Genomic DNA, 20,263 nt, shown 5'->3' on the forward strand with positions numbered 1-20,263 from the left:
GTGAGAATCGTATGTAATTTCCACCACGTTGAAACGTTGAACGCTATCTTTTCTATAAATAGTGAATATACAGTACGAGAAAATATTAGAGGACCAAATATGTACGCGAAAATATGGGCCGTCTGGTGGCGCAGTCCGTTTTTCGTAACGAAGTACCGGTTCGTCACAGTAATTATCCATGTGACCACTTGTAATATAGAGGAATTGGGGGTTTGGGGGCGGAGCTCCCAACGAGCGAAGGCGAGTCTATATATATAAAATAACACGTCCTGACTGACTGACTGATTCATCATCACCAAGCCAAAACTACTGGACATAAAGAAATGAAATTTTGGGAATACATTTATATTACAATGCAGGTGCTCACTAAGGGAGGATTTTTGAATATTCCGTCGCTAAGGGGGTGAAAATGGGGATGATTTTTTAAAATGAGTGTACATATATCTAAAAAATTGGTATTTAGAATCTCTTTTAAAAATAAAGAAACACATATATTTTTATGTGGATACTTACCGGTATATCTCAAAAATTGGAGATATTACAGACATAAAAATTGGTATTTGGAATCTCCTTCATAATAAAGAAACACATACTTTTTGTTTTTGGAAAATTAATGGGTGCGGGTGGAGGGGTTGGTAAACAGGAGTAACAAATGGGGTGAATTTTTAGAAAGACTGCATCTTAGAAATGTAACATGTTACAGACGTAAAATTGGTACTTGGAATCTCCTGTAAAAGTAAAGGAACAGTGGTAATTTGTTTTAGGAAAATTCTGTTAAGTGGAACTAAGAAGGGGTGAAATTTAAAAATGAGCATATCCATAGTATCACAAAAACTTAACATGTTACAGAAGTGAAAATTGGTATTTCTTTCTCTATTAAATGTAAAGAGACATGTATTATTTTGATTTCCGATAAACCACTTGGTTGGAGGGGAGGGAAGTGGTAAAATGGGTGAAAAGGGGGTTGAATTCGTTTTATTATTATCCTGATATCTCAAAAACTGAAGATGTTACAGATGTGAAAATTGGTATTTGGAATCTCCTTTACAAATAAAGGAATACATATTTTTTGTTTTTGGAAAATCCACTTAAGAGGGGGTGAAAGAATTGAAAAATTAGTTGAATTTTTTGTATGCAGATACTCATATCTCAAAAACGAAAGATGTTGCAGACGTGAAAATTGGTATTTGAAATTTCCTTTAGAAGTAAAGAAACATGCTTTTGGGGGGAAAATCAATTTGGGGGCAGTATTGAAAAGGCGTTTAATTCCTTTTATGACACACATATATCTCAAAAACTGAAGATGTTACAGTCGAGATAATTGGTATTTGGAAGCTCTTTTATTAATAAAGAAACACGTATTCTTTGTTTTTTAAAAGTTCACTTGAGGGGGAATGTGATAGTAAGTAAAAAAATGCAAATTCTTTTTAAGGTGATACTTAAATCTGAAAAGCTGAAGGTTACACACGTGAAAATTTGTATTTCGAATCTCCATTAAACATAAAGAAACATGCCTTCTTTTTTCTGGGGAGGGGAGGCGAATGTAGGGCGTGGGGTGAAAAAGTTGAATTCTTTTTTACCAGGATACCTATATCTACAAAACTGAAAATGTTACAAACATGAAAAGTTGTATTTGGAATCTTCTTTCAAAGTAAAGAAACACGTACTTTTTGTTTTTGGAAATCCATATGGGGGCGGGGGGGTGAATGAATTGAAAAATTAGTTGAGTTATTTGTATGAGGATACTTATATCTCAAAAACTAAAGATGTTACAGACGTGAAAATTATTATTGGGAATCCCCTTTAAAAATAAAGAAACGTGTTCTTTTGTTTTCAGAAAATCCATGTTAGGGGGTGAGAAAATTGAAAAATTATTTGAATTATTTGTATGAGGTTACATATACTGTATCTATAAAAGCTAAAGATGTTATAGACGGTGGGGTGGGGTGGGGGAAGGACTGATAAAGGGGTTGAACTCTTTCTTTTGGGGATTCTTGCATCTCAAAAACTGAAGATGTTACAGACATAAAAATAGGTCTTTGGAATCTCCTTTAAAAATGAAGAAACACGTTTGTTTCTTCCGACGTGAGGGAAGACTTTTCTCACATATACATTTCTATGTCACTTGGTTATCTCAGGGCCACACACGCTGTGTACAAAGAGTTTCTGGGGTAAATGAATCTCCGGTCAGTTTTTATACTTTGGGGATTTTCAGTTAATGTGTTAGTACAGTACCGAGGAACGACTACTTTCATCAAATTACGAAATCCATGCGAGCGAAGCCGTGGGTAACTGTTAGTTTAATATCATTTTAATGTCATTAATTTCATAATTTTGATGTAATTCATCGTCATTGGCTGCAGTTCATATCCAAGTAAACAAATTCTTCAGCAGTTTACATTTTGACACTCACAATACTTTGTGGATATGTTTCATATGCCCCCTCGTGTGTGCTTCTACAATTGTAGGGGGCTAACCTTGGTTACCCTCTTCAATTGAAGATCCTCTTCGCGGTGAGGGGGACTAGTAGCTCCTTTCTTGCGATGCCGAATGGAGCCCTATTGGGTAACCATTCGGCATACAAGGAGGAGGAAGCTAAAGCACCGCCCAACCCTAAGGTGTAACGCGACCCGTGCCGATGGGGTGCATGGCACATGGGAGATGTGTCTTGAACGGAGCCTTCGAGATACTTGGCGACCTCTCGAAGTAAGTAGCCTTACCCAGGTATGCGGGGCTCTGCCTGGGCGGACATATATTTCCCTAGCTACTCGTGGGACCTACATGAGTTCCGTAGCCACCCATAAACCGGAGAGCTCTTCTGGGGCCTCCGAGAGAAATACCAGCACAACAACAACCGAAGGGGACTCTTCGGAGATACCCTCGGACAGTTCGACTTCAACAGTTAGAGGGCTCACTCAAGAGGTGGGCAATCTGCAGGTGAAGAAGAAGAAGAAACAGCGCTCTGGCGCTGAAAAGAGGAGATACAAGAAGGCCTTAAAGGCCCGGGAGCAGGCCAAAGAAGGCCTAACTCCTGGGGCTGAGGGGACTTCTACTACCACAACAGCGACAACAGTGGAGGGATCCAATGGGCACAAGAGGCGGGACCCTGAAAAGGGCTCTGCTTCTAGGGCACAGAGGACCCCACCCACTAAGATGCCAGCGGGGAAACGACTTCTGTCGGGGGCAACCCCAGAAGAAGATCGGCAGACCCGCAAGAGACCCAAAGTGGAGTACGCCAGGATAGCTAAAGCTGGGATCAGGATGGCCATAGTACCTGTGGGATATCCTGACCAGCAGCTATCCGAGAAACAGGTGGAAGCTGTGGAAGAGGCTATCACCAATCTGATAGACAAGCTTCTGGAGCAGGGGCCCATTAAGCCTCAGTTCCTGGACTGCTATCTGTCAAGGGGTGCGGCCGTCATCATAGCGGAGAACAATGAAACTGTAGCATGGCTTTCTAGCCTTGTTACAGGTATACAACCGTGGGAAGGAGCCAGGCTCACAATTGTGGGCATGGACAAACTCCTTTCCTACAAGAGAGTCATGGTCTGGATACCAGGACAACCAAAGGACAATAACGTCCTTTTGGGAAGAATGGCACGCCAGAACCATGGCTTAAATCCCGCCAGCTGGAGGGTCTATGACCGCAAGGAGGAGAAGAGAGGCGTCCGCCTTGTGGTCAGCATGGACTCCAGGGATGTGGAGAAAGTGGTGGGGAAGAAGATCTTCTGCGGGGTGCATGTGGCTACCTTCACATTAGTGGAGGGCAAGCGTGACAAGCAGAGGACCAACCCCACCACAGATAAAACCGAGACCAGCAGGGGCGAAGAGCTGGAGCCCGGACAGGAACCGGGGCCAGCCAAGCCCCAGGATCCATCGCGGGAGACGGAGCTGCAAGTTCCGGAGACCGCATAAGGTAAAGTATTCTATGAAAGTAAAGAATGATTACTTTCATACAAGCAAATATACAACATTGTATAGCGGCCTCTAGGGTACTTAATAGAAGTATCCAGAAAGGTGGGTTTTCGGTCGCCCTGATACAAGAACCCTGGCTTAGACAGGGACATATCATGGGACTAAATTGTGCAGGTTTCACTCTATTCAGTGGAATAGCAGAGGAGAAGCCTAGAGCATGTATACTAGTTAAGGATCATAACGCTTGGGCTATACCGGGTTTCATTACTAGAGACCTAGTAGCAGTCCTAATGAGATATGAAGAGGGCGGACAGCCAAGAGACTTGGTTGTCTGTTCTGCATATTTCCCAGGAGACTCTGAATCTCCACCCCCGCCGGAGGAGTTCAAGAGACTGGTGATATACTGTAGGAAACAAGGATTAAACCTCGTAGTAGGATGTGATGCCAATGCTCATCATAGCATTTGGGGAAGTAAAAATACAAACCGAAGGGGAGAGCACCTCATAGAATTTCTATGTACAACTGATCTTGAGATCATGAATATTGGTGATACCCCTACCTTCATTAATAATAGGAGCGAAGGGATCATAGATCTTACCCTGGGTTCCATGGGAATCACGCAGGAATTTAAAGACTGGAAGGTCTCTCTGGAGCCTTCCTTGTCAGATCATAGACACATTGTGTTTTATATAGAGGGCTCCATCGAGATCCCGTCTTACAGAAACCCTAGACGAACCGATTGGATATCTTTTAGGGAGGACGTGAGGAGGGGACTGGAGGGAGGACCCTCAAATATAATTAAAAACAAAGAGGAGCTGGAGCTCAGTGTGAGTTTTCTCACACGGACACTGGTTACCTCTTATGAATTAAACTGCCCTATTGTTAAGGCAAAAAGAGTAACAGGAAGCTTCAAGTGGAATAGTTATCTCGAACACCTGAGGAGAAATACACGAAGGCTCTGGAATAAATACAGGGAACTTCAGGATCAAGAAAGCCTAGATTCTTACAAAGAATCACAAAGAAGGTACAAGTCAGAAGTCAAGAAGGCTTCTAGGAAATCTTGGAGACAATTTTGTGACTCCATTGAAAGTCAACATGAAGCGGCAAGGCTTCATAAAATTTTAACCTTGGATAGAAGGGCAAGGCTGGGCTCATTGGAGACTCCTTCTGGTGGATACACATCCACAGAGGGGGAGACCCTGAGCTTACTGCTTGATGCCCACTTTCCAGGTTCGGTAATCACGAATAGTGAGGTAGAATCGAGCGGATCCTTCAGACCCGATAAAAGTGGCTGGAGGGAAGCCGCAGAGATTGTTACCCCAAGAAGGGTTAAGTGGGCATTAGAATCCTTTGCCCCTTACAAAAGCCCAGGTGTGGATGGGATCTTCCCGGCGCTTCTTCAGGAGGCGGGGGGGGTCCTTATACCATACCTGGTCAGAATCTTTAGAGCCTGTCTCACTATGGGGTACGTGTACTCCTTGTGGCGTCAGGCGAAGGTGGTATTTATACCTAAACCCGGAAGGTCTTCATATATTAGACCTAAGGATTATAGACCCATTAGTCTAACGTCTTTTCTACTTAAGACCTTGGAAAGACTGGTGGATAGACATATCAGGGAGAAAGTATTAAGAGACTTTCCCCTGCATTCTCATCAACATGCATATCAACCAGGGAAGTCGGTTGAGACGGCACTACACCAGCTGGTTTCTAGGCTGGAGAGTGCCTTGGATCAGCAACAACTTGCTATGGGTGTATTCCTAGATATAGAAGGGGCCTTTAACTATACATCTTTGGGCTCCATAGAACGTAGTCTAGAGAGAAGAGGAGTGAGCAGTATGCTCATAAAATGGATTATGGCCTCACTGCAGGGCCGTCAAGTTCTGTTTACTCTCAACGCTGTAATGTTGAGAGCTAATATAGACAGGGGGTGTCCACAGGGAGGAGTATTATCACCAACATTATGGTGTCTGGTAGTGAACGAACTACTTACCAGGTTAAATGTTGGAGGAATATACGCCCAAGGCTATGCAGACGACATAAGCCTGATGGCGGTAGGAAATTTCCCCAGTACGGTTTCCGAACTCGTACAGAGCTCTCTACGTAGGGTGGAAAGATGGTGTCACGAGACAGACTTGTCGGTTAATCCCGATAAGACGGAGCTCGTGGTATTTACCAGGAGGAGGAAGCTAGACGGACTGTCAGAGCCTTTCCTATTCGGAAAAAAATTAGTTAAGACAACCTCGGTTAAGTACCTAGGAGTAATCCTTGAGGCAAGACTGAGTTGGAAGAAACATATAGATCATAAGGTGGATAAGGCTCCCAAGATTATGTGGGCCTGTCGCAGGGCCGTCGGGAAGACTTGGGGCCTAAGACCTAGGGTGGTCCAGTGGCTCTATATCTCCATTGTACGGCCCACGATCACCTATGCATCTATAGTCTGGTGGCCAGGCTCAGAGAGTAAAACTGTGAGCACCAAGTTAAACAGTGTCCAAAGACTTGCGTGTCTAGGAATAACAGGGGCACTGGATACTACACCATTATGTGCAATGGAGGCCATCCTAGGTTTTCCCCCCTTACATTTATATGTTAAGGTAATAGCGGGAATGAGTGCCTATCGCCTTTGGTCACTCGGAGGATGGTCCTTCAAAAACCCGAATAGAGGTCATGCCTCTATTCTTACAAGGCTTCACCAGACTTGCCCTATGACAATGATGATCGGGGATCTGATGAAGCCTAGCTTTAATCTGAATTATAAATTCACAGTGGTGATACCCACAAGGGAGGAGTGGGCCGCAGACGCTGGGGCCCGTCTTAAGTCTGGGGGCTGTACATGGTACACAGATGGCTCGCGGACGGAGGCGGGCACAGGCGCCGGGGTCTGGGGGCCTAAGACAAGGCTCTCCCTTCCTATGGGTAAATATGCTACTGTTTTCCAGGCTGAAGTATACGCAATACTAGCCTGTGCTTTAAATATATGGAAAATGCCTGGACACAGAAGACACATAACTATATGTAGTGACAGCCAGGCAGCGTTAAAAGCACTATGTGCAGTTAAAACAACATCAAAACTGGTATGGGAATGCCAAAGGATGTTAGATCAGCTGTGTGAGCTTAGCTCAGTTACCTTATTATGGGTTCCTGGGCACACAGGAATCAGTGGAAATGAAGAAGCTGACAAACTAGCGAAACAGGGCTCAATGGGTTCTTTCACAGGACCAGAGCCCTTCCTGGGAGTGTCACTCCGAAGTGTGAGACTGGCAATATCCCAATGGATAAACCAGTCTCACCTAGATATTTGGAAGAGGTTAACCATAGCAAGACAGGCACGTGAACTTATCAAAGGGCCTAGTCAAAGCTATAAAAAGGTCCTAATGAATTTGAATAGGACCAGAATGAGAATGGTAGTTGGACTGTTAACAGGCCACAATACCTTACAGAGACACCTACACATCATGAAAATCACCCAGGATCCGATGTGTAGAAGATGCGGTAAGGAGGAGGAGACCTCCGCGCATGTGTTATGTCAGTGCGAGGCTTTTGCAAGCACTAGACATCGATACCTGGGCTCACATTTTGTGAGCCTGGAGGACATCAGGAACGCCAAAATCCGGACACTGGTATCCTTTATAGGAGCACTAGGGCTGGACTAGGCAAACCCGTTCAAGGGGCACAAAGGGTCTTCATAGACCTACGTGTGGAGCTCTGCGAAAACAGGGCTCACCCATTTCTTATCTATCTATCTATCTATGTTTCATATGACTTAGTAGCCCAAATCTTGGCATGAAACGTATGTCCACACAAATCACATGAAATGGCTTGGTGAGGGTGGAGCTGAGCTTGACGGAGCTTCCATGCCTGTCATTTAGCCTCTTCATCTCCAAGGCTGAATGGTTAGCGTGCTGGCCTTTGGTCACAGGGTCCCGGGCTCAATTCCCTGCAGGGTCGGGAATTTCAACCATAATTGGTTAGCCGGGAGTGGCCGAGGAAAAGTTCGGCTCGCCAGATGTAGGTCTTTTGATTTGACGCTCGTAGGTGACCTGCGTGTTGTGATGAGCATGAAATGATGATGAAGAACGACACATACATGACGACAAATAATCTTAGTACTACTAAATACACATTCGTCCTTAATGTTGCAGCATAAAACACATCACGTTTATGTAATAATTTTCACGTCCCTTTAAACCAAGCTTAATACCAAACTGACCAGTAAATACAAGCTGACTCAAATCAGTTGAAGATCGTGAAGACTACAAGTATGATGCGTAAAACAGAGTATAAACCTCCAATGATCCATCCCTTAATAATGGCGTAGATCTCAATTAACGAAAACACAAGGGAAAAATACCGCAAGTTTAACCTTTTAACTTTTACTATTTTCGTATGAACATTGAAACTTCGATAAATACACTAAGAGTGTTTGGAAAAATTAAGAATCAAATGAGAATTAGCCAAATCTATCAAATTTAACTGGCATATTTACTATGACTTCGACATCAATATTATGTTATTAACATCTAGTCCATTAATGATACATTTTGATTGTTAAATTCTCTTGTTTACTTTTTAAGTAATGACGATATGTTATCAATATTGTGTAATTATCGTTTAGTCCATTGATGAGACATTTTGTTGCCAATTTTTCTTGTTTACTTGTTAAGTGTGACAACATTTTATTGTGTAAAACATTTTTAATGTGAAAATTTATTGTAAATAGGACTTAATGAAAGACTTAGCCTTGAGACAATCGTATAAAAGATGGCTGAAGATACTTGGTACAACAAGCGAAACAGGGCCCAATTAACGTTTGTATTGTAATGTACCTTTAGGACAAACATTTTATGTATTAAATTTTGTGGATAATAAATACAAGAATTGTAAATACTCTGGTTTTCCCTGTCATCTTTCATTCCAGCAACACACTCTATTAACATTTTATAGCATCTATCAGTCATTAATAAACTCACTTTGGGAGTGGCGACCCCATCGTACTAATGGCCTATATATGATTCATTCATTACATCCCTGACCTGGTCAAAGACTGGAAAAAAGGTTGTAGGTTTTCATTTTCAACCATCTAAGTGTGAAGCTTAAAACTTGCAGATACGACATTTTTAGGAAGGAAAGAAAAACACGTTTTGTGCGACTATCGGCTATAACAACCTTGATTGGCGGTCCCTTCGAGGGTGTTATAACAGATTTTGACTGTACTTCCAAAACCTACTTCAAATAGTCATTCATGCAAACACTTGAAAAGTTAGAATATATGCTACTCGTAACACCAAGATGAAATTTGTAAATCCGCTCTTTCCCCATTCACCTGTAATATCCTTTAATTTGAAGATTTATCAAATTTAGCCAAATCGATCTTCTCACACAAACTCAATCTCTCTTCATTTGTGATTCAATCTATCCATCTCACCTTCATTCTGTAACACTACATTTCAAAAGCTTCTATTCTCTTTCTCTCTGAGGTAGTTATCATCCATGTTTCACTTCCATACAATGCCACGCTCCAGACGGAAGTCTTCAGAAATATCTAATTCCTATATCAATGTTCAAAGTAAACAAATTTCTTTTCTTGTGCTAGTCTGTATTTTATGTCGTCCTTACTTAAGCTACCGTATTGTTATTTTACTACCCAAGTAACAATATTCATCTACTTTCCTAATCTAATATTACCTGTATCACCTCCTATCGTTCGACTGCACTCCATTAATTTTGTTTCGGACTTATTTATTTTCATCTTGTACTCTTTACCAAGCCTCCGTGGCTCAGGTGGCAGCGCGCCGGCCTCTCACCGCTGGGTTCCGTGATTCAAATCCCAGTAACTCCATGTGAGATTTGGGCTGGATAAAGCAGAGGCGGGACAGGTTTTTCTCCGGGCACTCCGGTTTTTGCTGTCATATTTCATTCCAGCAACACTCTCCACTATCATTTCATTTCATCTGTCATTCAATAATCATTACCCCAGAGGAGTGCGACAGGCTTCGGCAACCGGCACAATTTCTATCCTCGCCACTAGATGAGGGCTTAATTTATTCCATTCCTTACCCGGTCGAATGACTGGAAACAGGCTGTGGATTTTCATTCTTTACCCAAGACTCCGTCCATACCATTCAGCAACTTCTCCAGATCTTTACTCAGCACTAATTCAATTCTTCCACACCTACCTGTGATAATCTGTAGTTGGAAAGTTGGGAATAAGTAAATAAACAAAAATGTAGTAGGCCTATTTCTTCACTTGCAATGATCTACCACCACATTTCCAAAGCTTCTACATCCGTTCCACTTCCATACCATGCCATGCTCCAGACGAAAATCTTCAGAAACATCTTTCTAATTCCTATATCAGTGTTCGAAGTGAGAAAATTTCTTTTCTTGTGCTAGTCTGTATTTTATGTTCTTACATCTGCCATTACAACTAGGAAAGTTAATCATTTTAATAGCTATTACATTTTATTAACTTAGATTGTAAATATTCTGCACTGTGCTCCTTGTACTGCTTTAGTGGCTGTCACAGTTATACTTGTCTACTCTGTTTACAAAGTTTACTGAACTCTGCTGATCTAGCACTATGGAGCAGGGTGCTCAAGAAAATTTGTGCAAACTGTATTTCAGTCTGTTATGTATCAGTTTTTCATTTTGCATTTGCACTTTTAGTTCTTTTTTGTACATCTTCACTTTTCATTCTACCCTCCTCATTTTTCCACACCATACTACTGCTTCCTGTATTCGACTCAACTCTATGTCACAGTCCACATTTCTGCTCAGTATGATCTGTGCTAGACAGCTCCAGGAAAAATGCAGAGAGCAACAGCAGGCTCTGTATTTAGTTTTCTATGATCTGGAAAAAGCCTTTGATTCAGTACCAAGATCTGCTATGTGGAAAGTATTGGGACATTTTGGATGTCCTGAACGTTATGAGGAATTGGTTCAAGCTCTTCATGATGACATGTCTGGACAGGTTCTTCATGGTAACTCAGTATCAGATTCGTTCCCACTCATGGATCGAAACAAGGCTGTGTGGTTGCTTCTACACTCTGTGTACTGTACATGGCTGCCATGCTGCATAAATCATCTGCAAACAACTTAAGCATGGAGATTAAATTTTTTTTTGATGGATTCTTTTTCAATCTGGCAAGACTTTGCTTACAAAGACGTACTCTGGTTACCCGGGTAACAAAACTGCAGTATGTCGATGACACCACATCTTCTACTCTAACACCTGCAGAACTACAACAGTCAGTCAACTGCTTTAAAACAGCATGTGATCGCTTTGGTCTTGCCATTAATACAAATAAAACACAGGTACTTGCACAACCTGCCCTAGGATTGACTCTTCCTGAATTCAGTATCTCCATCAGAGACAACACTGAAGCAGGTTGATCACTTTTCGTATCTTGGTAGCATCTTGTCTAAACGGTGTACCTGCGAATAAGGTGTTGACAAAAGAATCGGGGCTGCTCATGCAGTATTCGGAGGGTTAATGCACGGAGTCTTCATGAATAACGACCTAAAACTACATACCAAACTCATGGTGTACAAAGCTGTTGTTATTTCCACACTACTGTATGGCTGTGAAACTTGGACACTCTACTGCTGTGATATCAAGAAAACCGAGTGCTTCCACCACAAAAAAATGAGATACATCTTGAATATTAAGTGAGAGGACTATGTGACCAACACGGCAGTTCTCGACAACGTGCAGCTAAATAGCACTGAGGCAACAATCATCGCTCATCATCTGAAATGGTTAGGCCATGTTCACTGCATGAGTGATACCAGACTTCCCCACCAAATTCTTTATGGTGTAATTTGCTCCAGCAGTATCCTCATGAAGTCCCTCTTAAACGTTTTAAGGACCAGCTGAAACACATCATGAAGACAACTGGTATAAATATACAGACATGGGAAGAATGTACTCTGGACCGTTTACTGTGGCGGAACACTACATCCACCACTGTGAACTTGTTCGAAATGGAACGCCACAAACATCAAGAGGCCAAGCGACAAGCAAGAAAGCTCTGTCAGTTACAACCCTGGCCTCCTGCATCCATTCAGTGTTTTTGTGTAGGCGTAATGTTTTATGCCAAGAATGGTCTGTTTAATCATCGCAAACACATCCATAAACAGAGCTGATCTGCTTACCTTATGTAGGAAGAAGTTATATATACTTGGATTGAGTTACAGCCGACTCATTACAGGTACATAATATACGAAAGGAGTTCAATATAGAATGCAACACTTTTTTTTTCTACAAGCAGACAGGTTTTACTGCGGATTCAAATAGACCATGTTATTCCCCAATCTTTTTGCTACAATACCCTATTTTTCAACATAGTCTCTGTTCAATGCTATGGCCTTACGCCACTGTAATGTGAGGGCCTGTATGCGTGTATGGTATCACTCGACTGGTTGATGTCGGAGCTAACGTCGTTCTGCATCGATAACTTCCCCATCATCCACGTAATGCTTCCCACAGAGTGCATCCTTCATTGAGCCAAAAAGATGAAAGTCAGAAGGCGCAAGATCTGGGCTGTAGGGTGGATGAGGAAGAACAGTCCAGGTCGAACAGGTTTGCTTGACTTTCTTGTGATGATGAAACATGCTTCGCCCAACGACTCACTGTGCTCTTGTCCACTGTCAGGTCTCTGTAGACATTCAGCAAGCGCCTATGAATATCTGTGATGCCCTGCTTTTCCGCCTTAATAAATGCTCTGTTTGGTACGCATCTCCGCTACAGACACCATTTTGAAGGCTAGTTATAGTGCTGCCACCTATCGGAAATTAATAAAACTACACAAGACGAAGCAGGAATATTCAAAGATGTCCCAAACATAATTTCAATTTTTTAAAACCAAAATTGTCCGAGATAAAATGTGTTGCATTATATATTGAACGCCCCTCGTACATAAAAGAAAGAATATTACAACTAGGAAAATGAATCACTTTAATAGCTATTACATTTTATTAACTTAGATTGTAAATATTTTACACGATGTGGTAATATGTTCATAGATCAGAGCGGACTCCAACTCCTGGGCCGGGAGGCTCCTCTGTCAGCGAAGTGAGCTTGCCAGCTGGTTCGGCAGCGTATCGCCCACTCCTGTAACAAACAGAACTTGATGTTCTGGTCTTCAAACAACCTTCATAACCCATAATCACAGTTTGCACTCGCTCACCTGGGACCTGGTTTGGGGACTTTGCCTTCCTTCAACTCGTCAAGAATCTCTTCGGTGTCCTTCACAGTAAGATCCTCCTAGAAAACAGAAAACACACACACAGCAGTCAGATTTTGAAAACTAACAGCTTAAAACCTACTTCTTTCAACAAAAGCAGCATATGGAGGTACTAGAATGAACACAATATTACTTGCGCCGTGATTTGTACTGAAATACGAGAATAGCCTGAGTTCACTCAGAAAGAGAAGTAGATGGAAAATTTAAACCTAAGAATTTCATTTTTTTCCGTATTGAACTGAGAATGGAAGATAGGAAAACTTGAAAGGGTCCACCTTTTCAATACAAAAATGTTATAGATTTATTTATAACATGTATTTGCACTTGGAACTAGTTTCGACGCTGTTTGGCGTCATCATCAGCCAAAATGTGGGAAATAGGCCAGCATGTAGGTATTTATATTACACAAGGCGTTACATTAAACAATACACATCTTACAAGGAGATAAAAACAGGGACGAATATAGAAACAAATGAATCGTTGAGAAAGCAAAAGTTATGCATATTAAAAATAACCTTAACCACACAACTTGCAGTGCGAAAATATTCTTCTTGAATGATTCCTGAATATAAAACACACGCGCACACATTTCTGAAGAGCCAGCAGGCAGGACAAAGTAAAGTGAAACCTTAAGAGTTCTTTACTTTGTCCTGCCTGCTGGCTCTTCAGAAATGTGTGCGCGTGTGTTTTATATTCAGGAATCATTCAAGAAGAATATTTTCGCACTGCAAGTTGTGTGGTTAAGGTTATTTTTAATATGCATAACTTTTGCTTTCTCAACGATTCATTTGTTTCTATATTCGCCCCTGTTTTTATCTCCTTGTAAGATGTGTATTGTTTAATGTAACGCCTTGTGTAATATAAATGCCTACATGCTGGCCTATTTCCCATATTTTGGCTGATGACGCCAAACAGCGTCGAAACTAGTTCCAAGTGCAAATACATGTTATAAATAAATCTATAACATTTTTGTATTGAAAAGGTGGACCCTTTCAAGTTTTCCTAGATGGAAAATGCCAGGTTAGAAGACCTAGAACCTGGTGGATGGAAGTAATCAAGCATTAGCGTGCACTGAACCCCAGCTACTCAAGTGGTGCTGGAGCAAAGAATTTTGTATTTACATTTTCTTATTATTCCTTAAAACTTTTTTTAACTTGACAAAGAAACAGCTTAGTCAACACAAGTACAGCCGTTCGCTCTACCGCAGTTCTTTTTTTGCCGGCACGAAACCAGTGGTATACGATGTGTGCCCATTGCATTTTCTGGCACGTTATAAAATGGCGTCAAAGTAGATGTATAACCCAAGCAAGACAGAATTATGTAAAACGAACTATGATTCGGAAATTTACAGGGGGCTGAAATCAAAGAAAGACAGCATAATCACGAAGGTTGTGGAAGAAAAGAACATTGAAATGCTAGTGGACTGTTTAAAAGAAACAAGATAAAATTAAATATATTATTACACATCTAAATTGCTGTGAAATTGAATGGTAGACGAAGACGTCAGCTGCATAGAATCGTAGAGAAATTAGCCAGATTCCGTTAGAAGATACTGAAAATAACTGTTAAGAGAATAAGATATAGCAGAATATTATATATTCAACATGAAAGAACAGTAGTACAACTGAAAATAAGATTTAAGATTAAATAAGAGAGGCAAGTGGTCAGACAAGGACCGTAACGTTGAATGCTATTGGAATTAAAGATCGTCAAATAAATAGAGGACGAGAATTATTTCAAGAAGAATTAAGACACGAAGACGTCAGAAAACTAAATTATTATTTGAAATCACATAAAAATTAAGGCAGAATTGATACTGGAACTATACTAATCCCAGTATTATATATTTGAAGATAGTCAGATTAATTAACAAACAAATAAGAAGAACATTGATAGAATATTTTAAACTACTGGAGGAGTTGATATGAACCTGCACATATCAAAACTTTATTCTGCTGAGCCTAGCGCAAGAAAGAAGAATATGAATATGTGCTGCTAAATCTGCACTGGACCGATCTGGAGATGAGTGTGTCACTGGCCGACCAACCAACCTGATGTAGAAGTGGAGACCAATTGATCCATGGGTTCCAGCCGGCCGAGGACAGCAGCTGTAGCTCAGAGGGCTACAGAATCGTCGTAAACTAGAGAATGACAAGCCAAATTTACTAAATTTACTAAGTATATCATGAAATTATTGTTTTTAGTAGTGTATTTAAGTTGTCATGTGATTCAGTGAAGTGCAATTTCAGAATCTAGCCTTCAAGGTTAAGTTATATGAGAATCGATATATCTCGATTGGAAGAAGTGACCGTATATATTGAGTGTAATATGATTAGCTATGGAGAATTCATGATTAATAGCAGGAATGAGTACAGATTAACACAGCAAACTGAAAGTATATGCGAGTTGTGGATATCTTAATTGGGTTAGGAAACCAAACATGTTTGTTGGTCATCGTAACGGTATGATATAGAAGGGATATGCAACTAATACGAATTATTCCTTGTCGATGTAGAACGTGAAGAAGTATCTCAGTATACTAGATGGTTAAATGTTATTCTGAGGGATGAAGTGTGATCTAGTAAAGCGAATATAGATTCAATGAAGTATAATGCGTCGTGGGAAATATTGTATATAAGAGGTTATGAGATTTTAGAAAATGGTTATGTTAAGGTTATCGTGAATGAATTGAATGATATGTTGGTTGTAATGAAGAAATAAGAAAGCGTTGAAGAGAGTTGATATGGAATTAGGTGCAGATGTTATAAAATGATGGACGCAGAATACGTATATTTAATTTCTGGATCGTATACATGAAGCATATGCATAGAAAGAATTCACATCGAGGGAATATAGTAACATAAGGTAGGCATAGCTAACCCAAACGCATAAGTCAAGGTAAATAATTCTTGCTATAATTAAAATGTGGTTGCGTTATTAGTAAATACCCATATTAAATATTCTATAGAGATAGCGCACAAGATACTAAATGATATATACATTGCTGTGATGAATAATATTGACATCTGAGATTATAATGGAGCTATCCTATTGATTTGAAAGGAGTAACTTAATTTTCAAGGCAAATGACATTTCATTGAGAGTTAAATTTGGAATATTAAATCGAAGCAATAATTGATTAAGAACTAGAATAGTTAGAAATGAGTTTGAGAAGTGGATTTCAGAAGGTTTCATGTTGATATTCAAATTATTACACATAGTGCAGTTAGGATAGTAGGTGCCAAGATTTTGTATGGCAGTAGGTGATGGTAAGCTTAGCAAGTCATTCAATGGTAATTAAGAGAAACAGCAATGACAAACAGTTTAGTGGATCTGATTCAAAGTTTAAAACTCAAAGACAGAAAAATGTGTGTTATTTTCAGCAATGATTTTATTGATTATTAACTTAATTTTTTTTAGCATGTTATGATTTAAAGGATGATTTCAGACATCAAGTAATGATCGAGAATATAAAGTTAGCTCATATCAGGACTGAAAATGAACGTTATTAATGAGTGCAGTTGTATATAAAATCAATGGATGATCTTTATTTTACTTCAAAGATAAGGAACAAAGACTTATTTAATTTGTCTCTTTTCTATGCGTAATATCATGATAATAAACTAATTGGTTAAGATTGAATTTGTGTGACATATTCATTTATAGTTTGATACGGTAGAATAGTATAATGTTAAGTAGAGATATTGCGATTTATGACATTTTAAGCGTTGAGTTAGGTGCGAGGGGAAGGAGACGTTCATCCAGTACACTGAATAGCAATTTATATGGGGTTGCACCTCTCTTCGGAACTCACATTAAATGGAGCGATACAAGAAATTTACCCTGAGATAAATTGAGCGGTCAGACAATTTTGTTACGCTGTTGTTGGACGCAGTAAGAGCGCAGATGTGAGGAATATTTTCTCCTGTTTGTAGTTGCTGTACCTACACTCAGTATGTGAATGAAACTCTGAAACTCCGGTGATGGTAAAATACCTGCTATATTTTGCTCAATCAGTTTACGTTAGGCTTCTTTTAAACAAAAAGTTACAGTAGCCCCAGTATATTTCTGTGAAAACCATGACTGTACTATTACGAACCGATACCGGGTGAAATTGTAAGTAAACTGTTTAATATTTGCTGTAGTTTAAGTTATGATGGTGTCATCACTGCCGTGAATACCAATTTGGAAATATTTGCGAGTATTTATTTGAAAACATTCTTATTCAAGTGAATTATAATTTCATAAGTTCTTCAATACCTAAATTGTCTTATTTTCTGATCTGTTTGCTTGTTATATTTCCACTTAGTTATCGAGTGAGTTTATAAAAATAGTAATACTGGCTTTTGAGTGAATGGTGGGGCTGCGATTGCTTTTTTAAAAAAAATTTTGCAGCTGGGGTAACGAATGTGTTCACTGCACGCCACTTTAGTCAAGATTGACATTGCAGCTAGGGGAAGGACACTGGTTGTTGTCATGAAGAACACGGCATTTATGAATAAGGGTGAGTGGGAACTGGGATGATGATTATGTTGTGATCTGGGGAAAGATAAGGGAGGGATAAAAGAATACTTGATGGAGAATGAGGGAAAGTGTGCAGAAATTCAATACAATGGTGATAACAAGCAGAACAAGAGAAGTATAGAAATTGGACACAAAGATACCGAAGTGGTGTTTGCGTGGTTCTGTCTCACAGTCTGTAACTTCTCAGTTCTTTTATGTCTTTCCAAGTATCAGCGAGTAGTACGGACTTCCTTGTTTTGTCAGAAGGTGAACAGGCAAGTGGTCAGTTTGTTGGATGAAAATCTTGCCACATCCTGATGTCACTGCAATAGAAGTGTCTAACAGGCAGGTACAAGCCAGCTGCATCTTCGGAGGAATAACGACCCATTACCCCACATTTTTTATTTAGATGAGACCTACATTTATCAGAATTACACTCCAATGAGAATATGGCAAGTTAAAAACGGCACAGGAGGATTAATAGTTTTTGTAGGGAAAGGTAGGCGGATTGTTTGTCGCGTAGGTACTATACTACATCCAAGATAGAATGAAACTCATACACAGGCCATACTCAAATTAGAACACATGAACGTCTATTTCATAGTTATGAAGATTTCTACCAAACTTAAATGTGTGCGTGCAATCCCAGCAACGTTGTAGTAGCACTTTCTGTCCCGTTGCCTTACTGGCCTCTTACGTCGTGCTGGATTGGTCATCCTCCCGTTCGCCACTTTCCTTGACAGCATGTAGGCCAGCTGTCGTCAGTGTGGAAAAGAGCTATAGTGGTCCCATTGATAAATACTACATAACCAAAGTTATAGAGAATTTAATTTCTGATCATTTATGTCTTATACATTTTTACCGTACTGGCTATAATAAAAGAGATACTGTATTCATGAATTTCAATTTTTGTTGCCAAGTCCAAATCACTGCCAAACCATGAGAAAATGGGGGAACAGAATTTAATGAAAATCAATTATGTAAAATCTACAAATAAGGTACTACAGTCTAGACTATAAATAATTTTATTCATGCTGGATGAAATGGTAGTTGAGGGGAAGGCACCTAAAAATTTAATTTTTAAACATTATGTTATTGGTCTTATTGAAAAATAGTACATACCAAAAGTTAGAGAGAATACAATTTCCAATCACTTAAGTCTTACTGTACCTGACTATAATAGAATGAATGAATTTAGACTTTTGTTGCTTAGTCCGTATCAACGCCAAGCACTGCTAACATGGAAATATTGTTTAATCATGTTAACTGGCGATGGTTTTTGTAAAACTGTGTGGTCATCGATGCATATCATCAAGGAAAATTGTGAATATAAAAAATGAGAAAAAAATCGTAAAGGAATAATCGCTTGAAGAATAAGACAAGAGGGAGTCATGAAAGAAGGAAAGCCTCCCTTTACATTAGATGCCTAATATCACAAAGAGTTGGAAGAAAACTAAATATGAAGGCCTACAATATTGAAAGCACATAAAACTGATCAACAATAACATTACACTGACCACTGTTGCAATGTGATTGGTCTCTTCTGCTGCCACTCATCTCCCATAGATGGGATTACTGCTGCGTTTGGAAGAAATGAGTTTTATTTCCCATATCAAATCTTATTTAAATTAAATCAATAAAAGTAAACTTCCACCTGTTGGAAAAAATAAAATTTCTTATGAACAACATGATGAAGTTAGACACAAAATTGGGAAAAGATTACCACAGTACATCAACAGAAACAGTAATGATAATAGCAACAAAGGTACTATGAACAACATACAAATGAAAAAACTCAAAAATAAAATTAAACAGAACAATTTACTAATAACTAAAGCAGATAAAGGCAACACTACTGTCATCATGGACAAAAACGAATACATAGCCGAAACCAAACTTTGCTTTCTAGAAAACACCTTTCAAATCAAAAACAAAGACCCAACAAACAGTGTCCAAAGAAATCTTTACAACATTACTAAAAAATACTCATTTTCTTCTAAATGAACAAGAAACTGAAAAACTCATCGCAATGAACCCCAGATTACCGACCGCTAAAACCTATTACATGTAATAAATATCATTTTTGGTCCGTATTGATGATATTTGATTGAAATAATAACATTAAGTTATTTATTAGACCACCTAATCAATACAAAATCGTCTTGGATGATTAGCTAACAAATTTATGTAAATCATCCAAGACGATTTTGTATTGATTAGGTGGTCTAATAAATAACTTAATGTTATTATTTCAATCGCTAAAGCCTACCCGAAAATTCACAAAGACAACGTCCCAAAGAGACCTATAATAAACTACAGACCGAGTCCAACTTACAAACTGTCACAATTCATCCAAACATTCCTTAAAAGACACTATGTACTTTTAGCCAAAAGAACAGTACGAAATTCAATAGATTTCTGTAATATCATAAAAGAAATAAAAATCGAACACCACCACAGATTAGCATCATACGATATAATAAACATGTACCCAAACATACCCACACAAAAAACCATAAAAATAATAGAATCTAATCTTAAAAACCACAGCAAACTCAGTATCCTTGAAATAGAAGAGTTTATAAAATTACTCCAGTTCGCTA

The 20,263-nt window shown here is 39.5% G+C and overlaps 1 protein-coding gene across 2 annotated transcripts in view; it reads right to left on the reverse strand.

Moving 5' to 3' along the window:
* Window positions 1-12,851: 12,851 nt before the first annotated feature.
* The window catches only part of ND-24 (NADH dehydrogenase ubiquinone), a 64,272-nt gene continuing 56,860 nt past the window's right edge, over window positions 12,852-20,263 (reverse strand). For both annotated transcript variants that reach the window (XM_067146281.2, XM_067146277.2), the window contains 2 exons: window positions 13,101-13,177; window positions 12,852-13,024 (listed from right to left, as the gene is read on the reverse strand). In XM_067146281.2, coding sequence (XP_067002382.2) covers window positions 12,931-13,024; window positions 13,101-13,177 — 171 coding nt within the window. In that variant the 3' untranslated portion in view covers window positions 12,852-12,930. The remainder of the gene's footprint in view (window positions 13,025-13,100; window positions 13,178-20,263) is intronic.

Source organism: Anabrus simplex, chromosome 1 (assembly GCF_040414725.1).
Source record: "Anabrus simplex isolate iqAnaSimp1 chromosome 1, ASM4041472v1, whole genome shotgun sequence".
NCBI classification, from domain to species: Eukaryota; Metazoa; Arthropoda; class Insecta; order Orthoptera; family Tettigoniidae; genus Anabrus; species Anabrus simplex.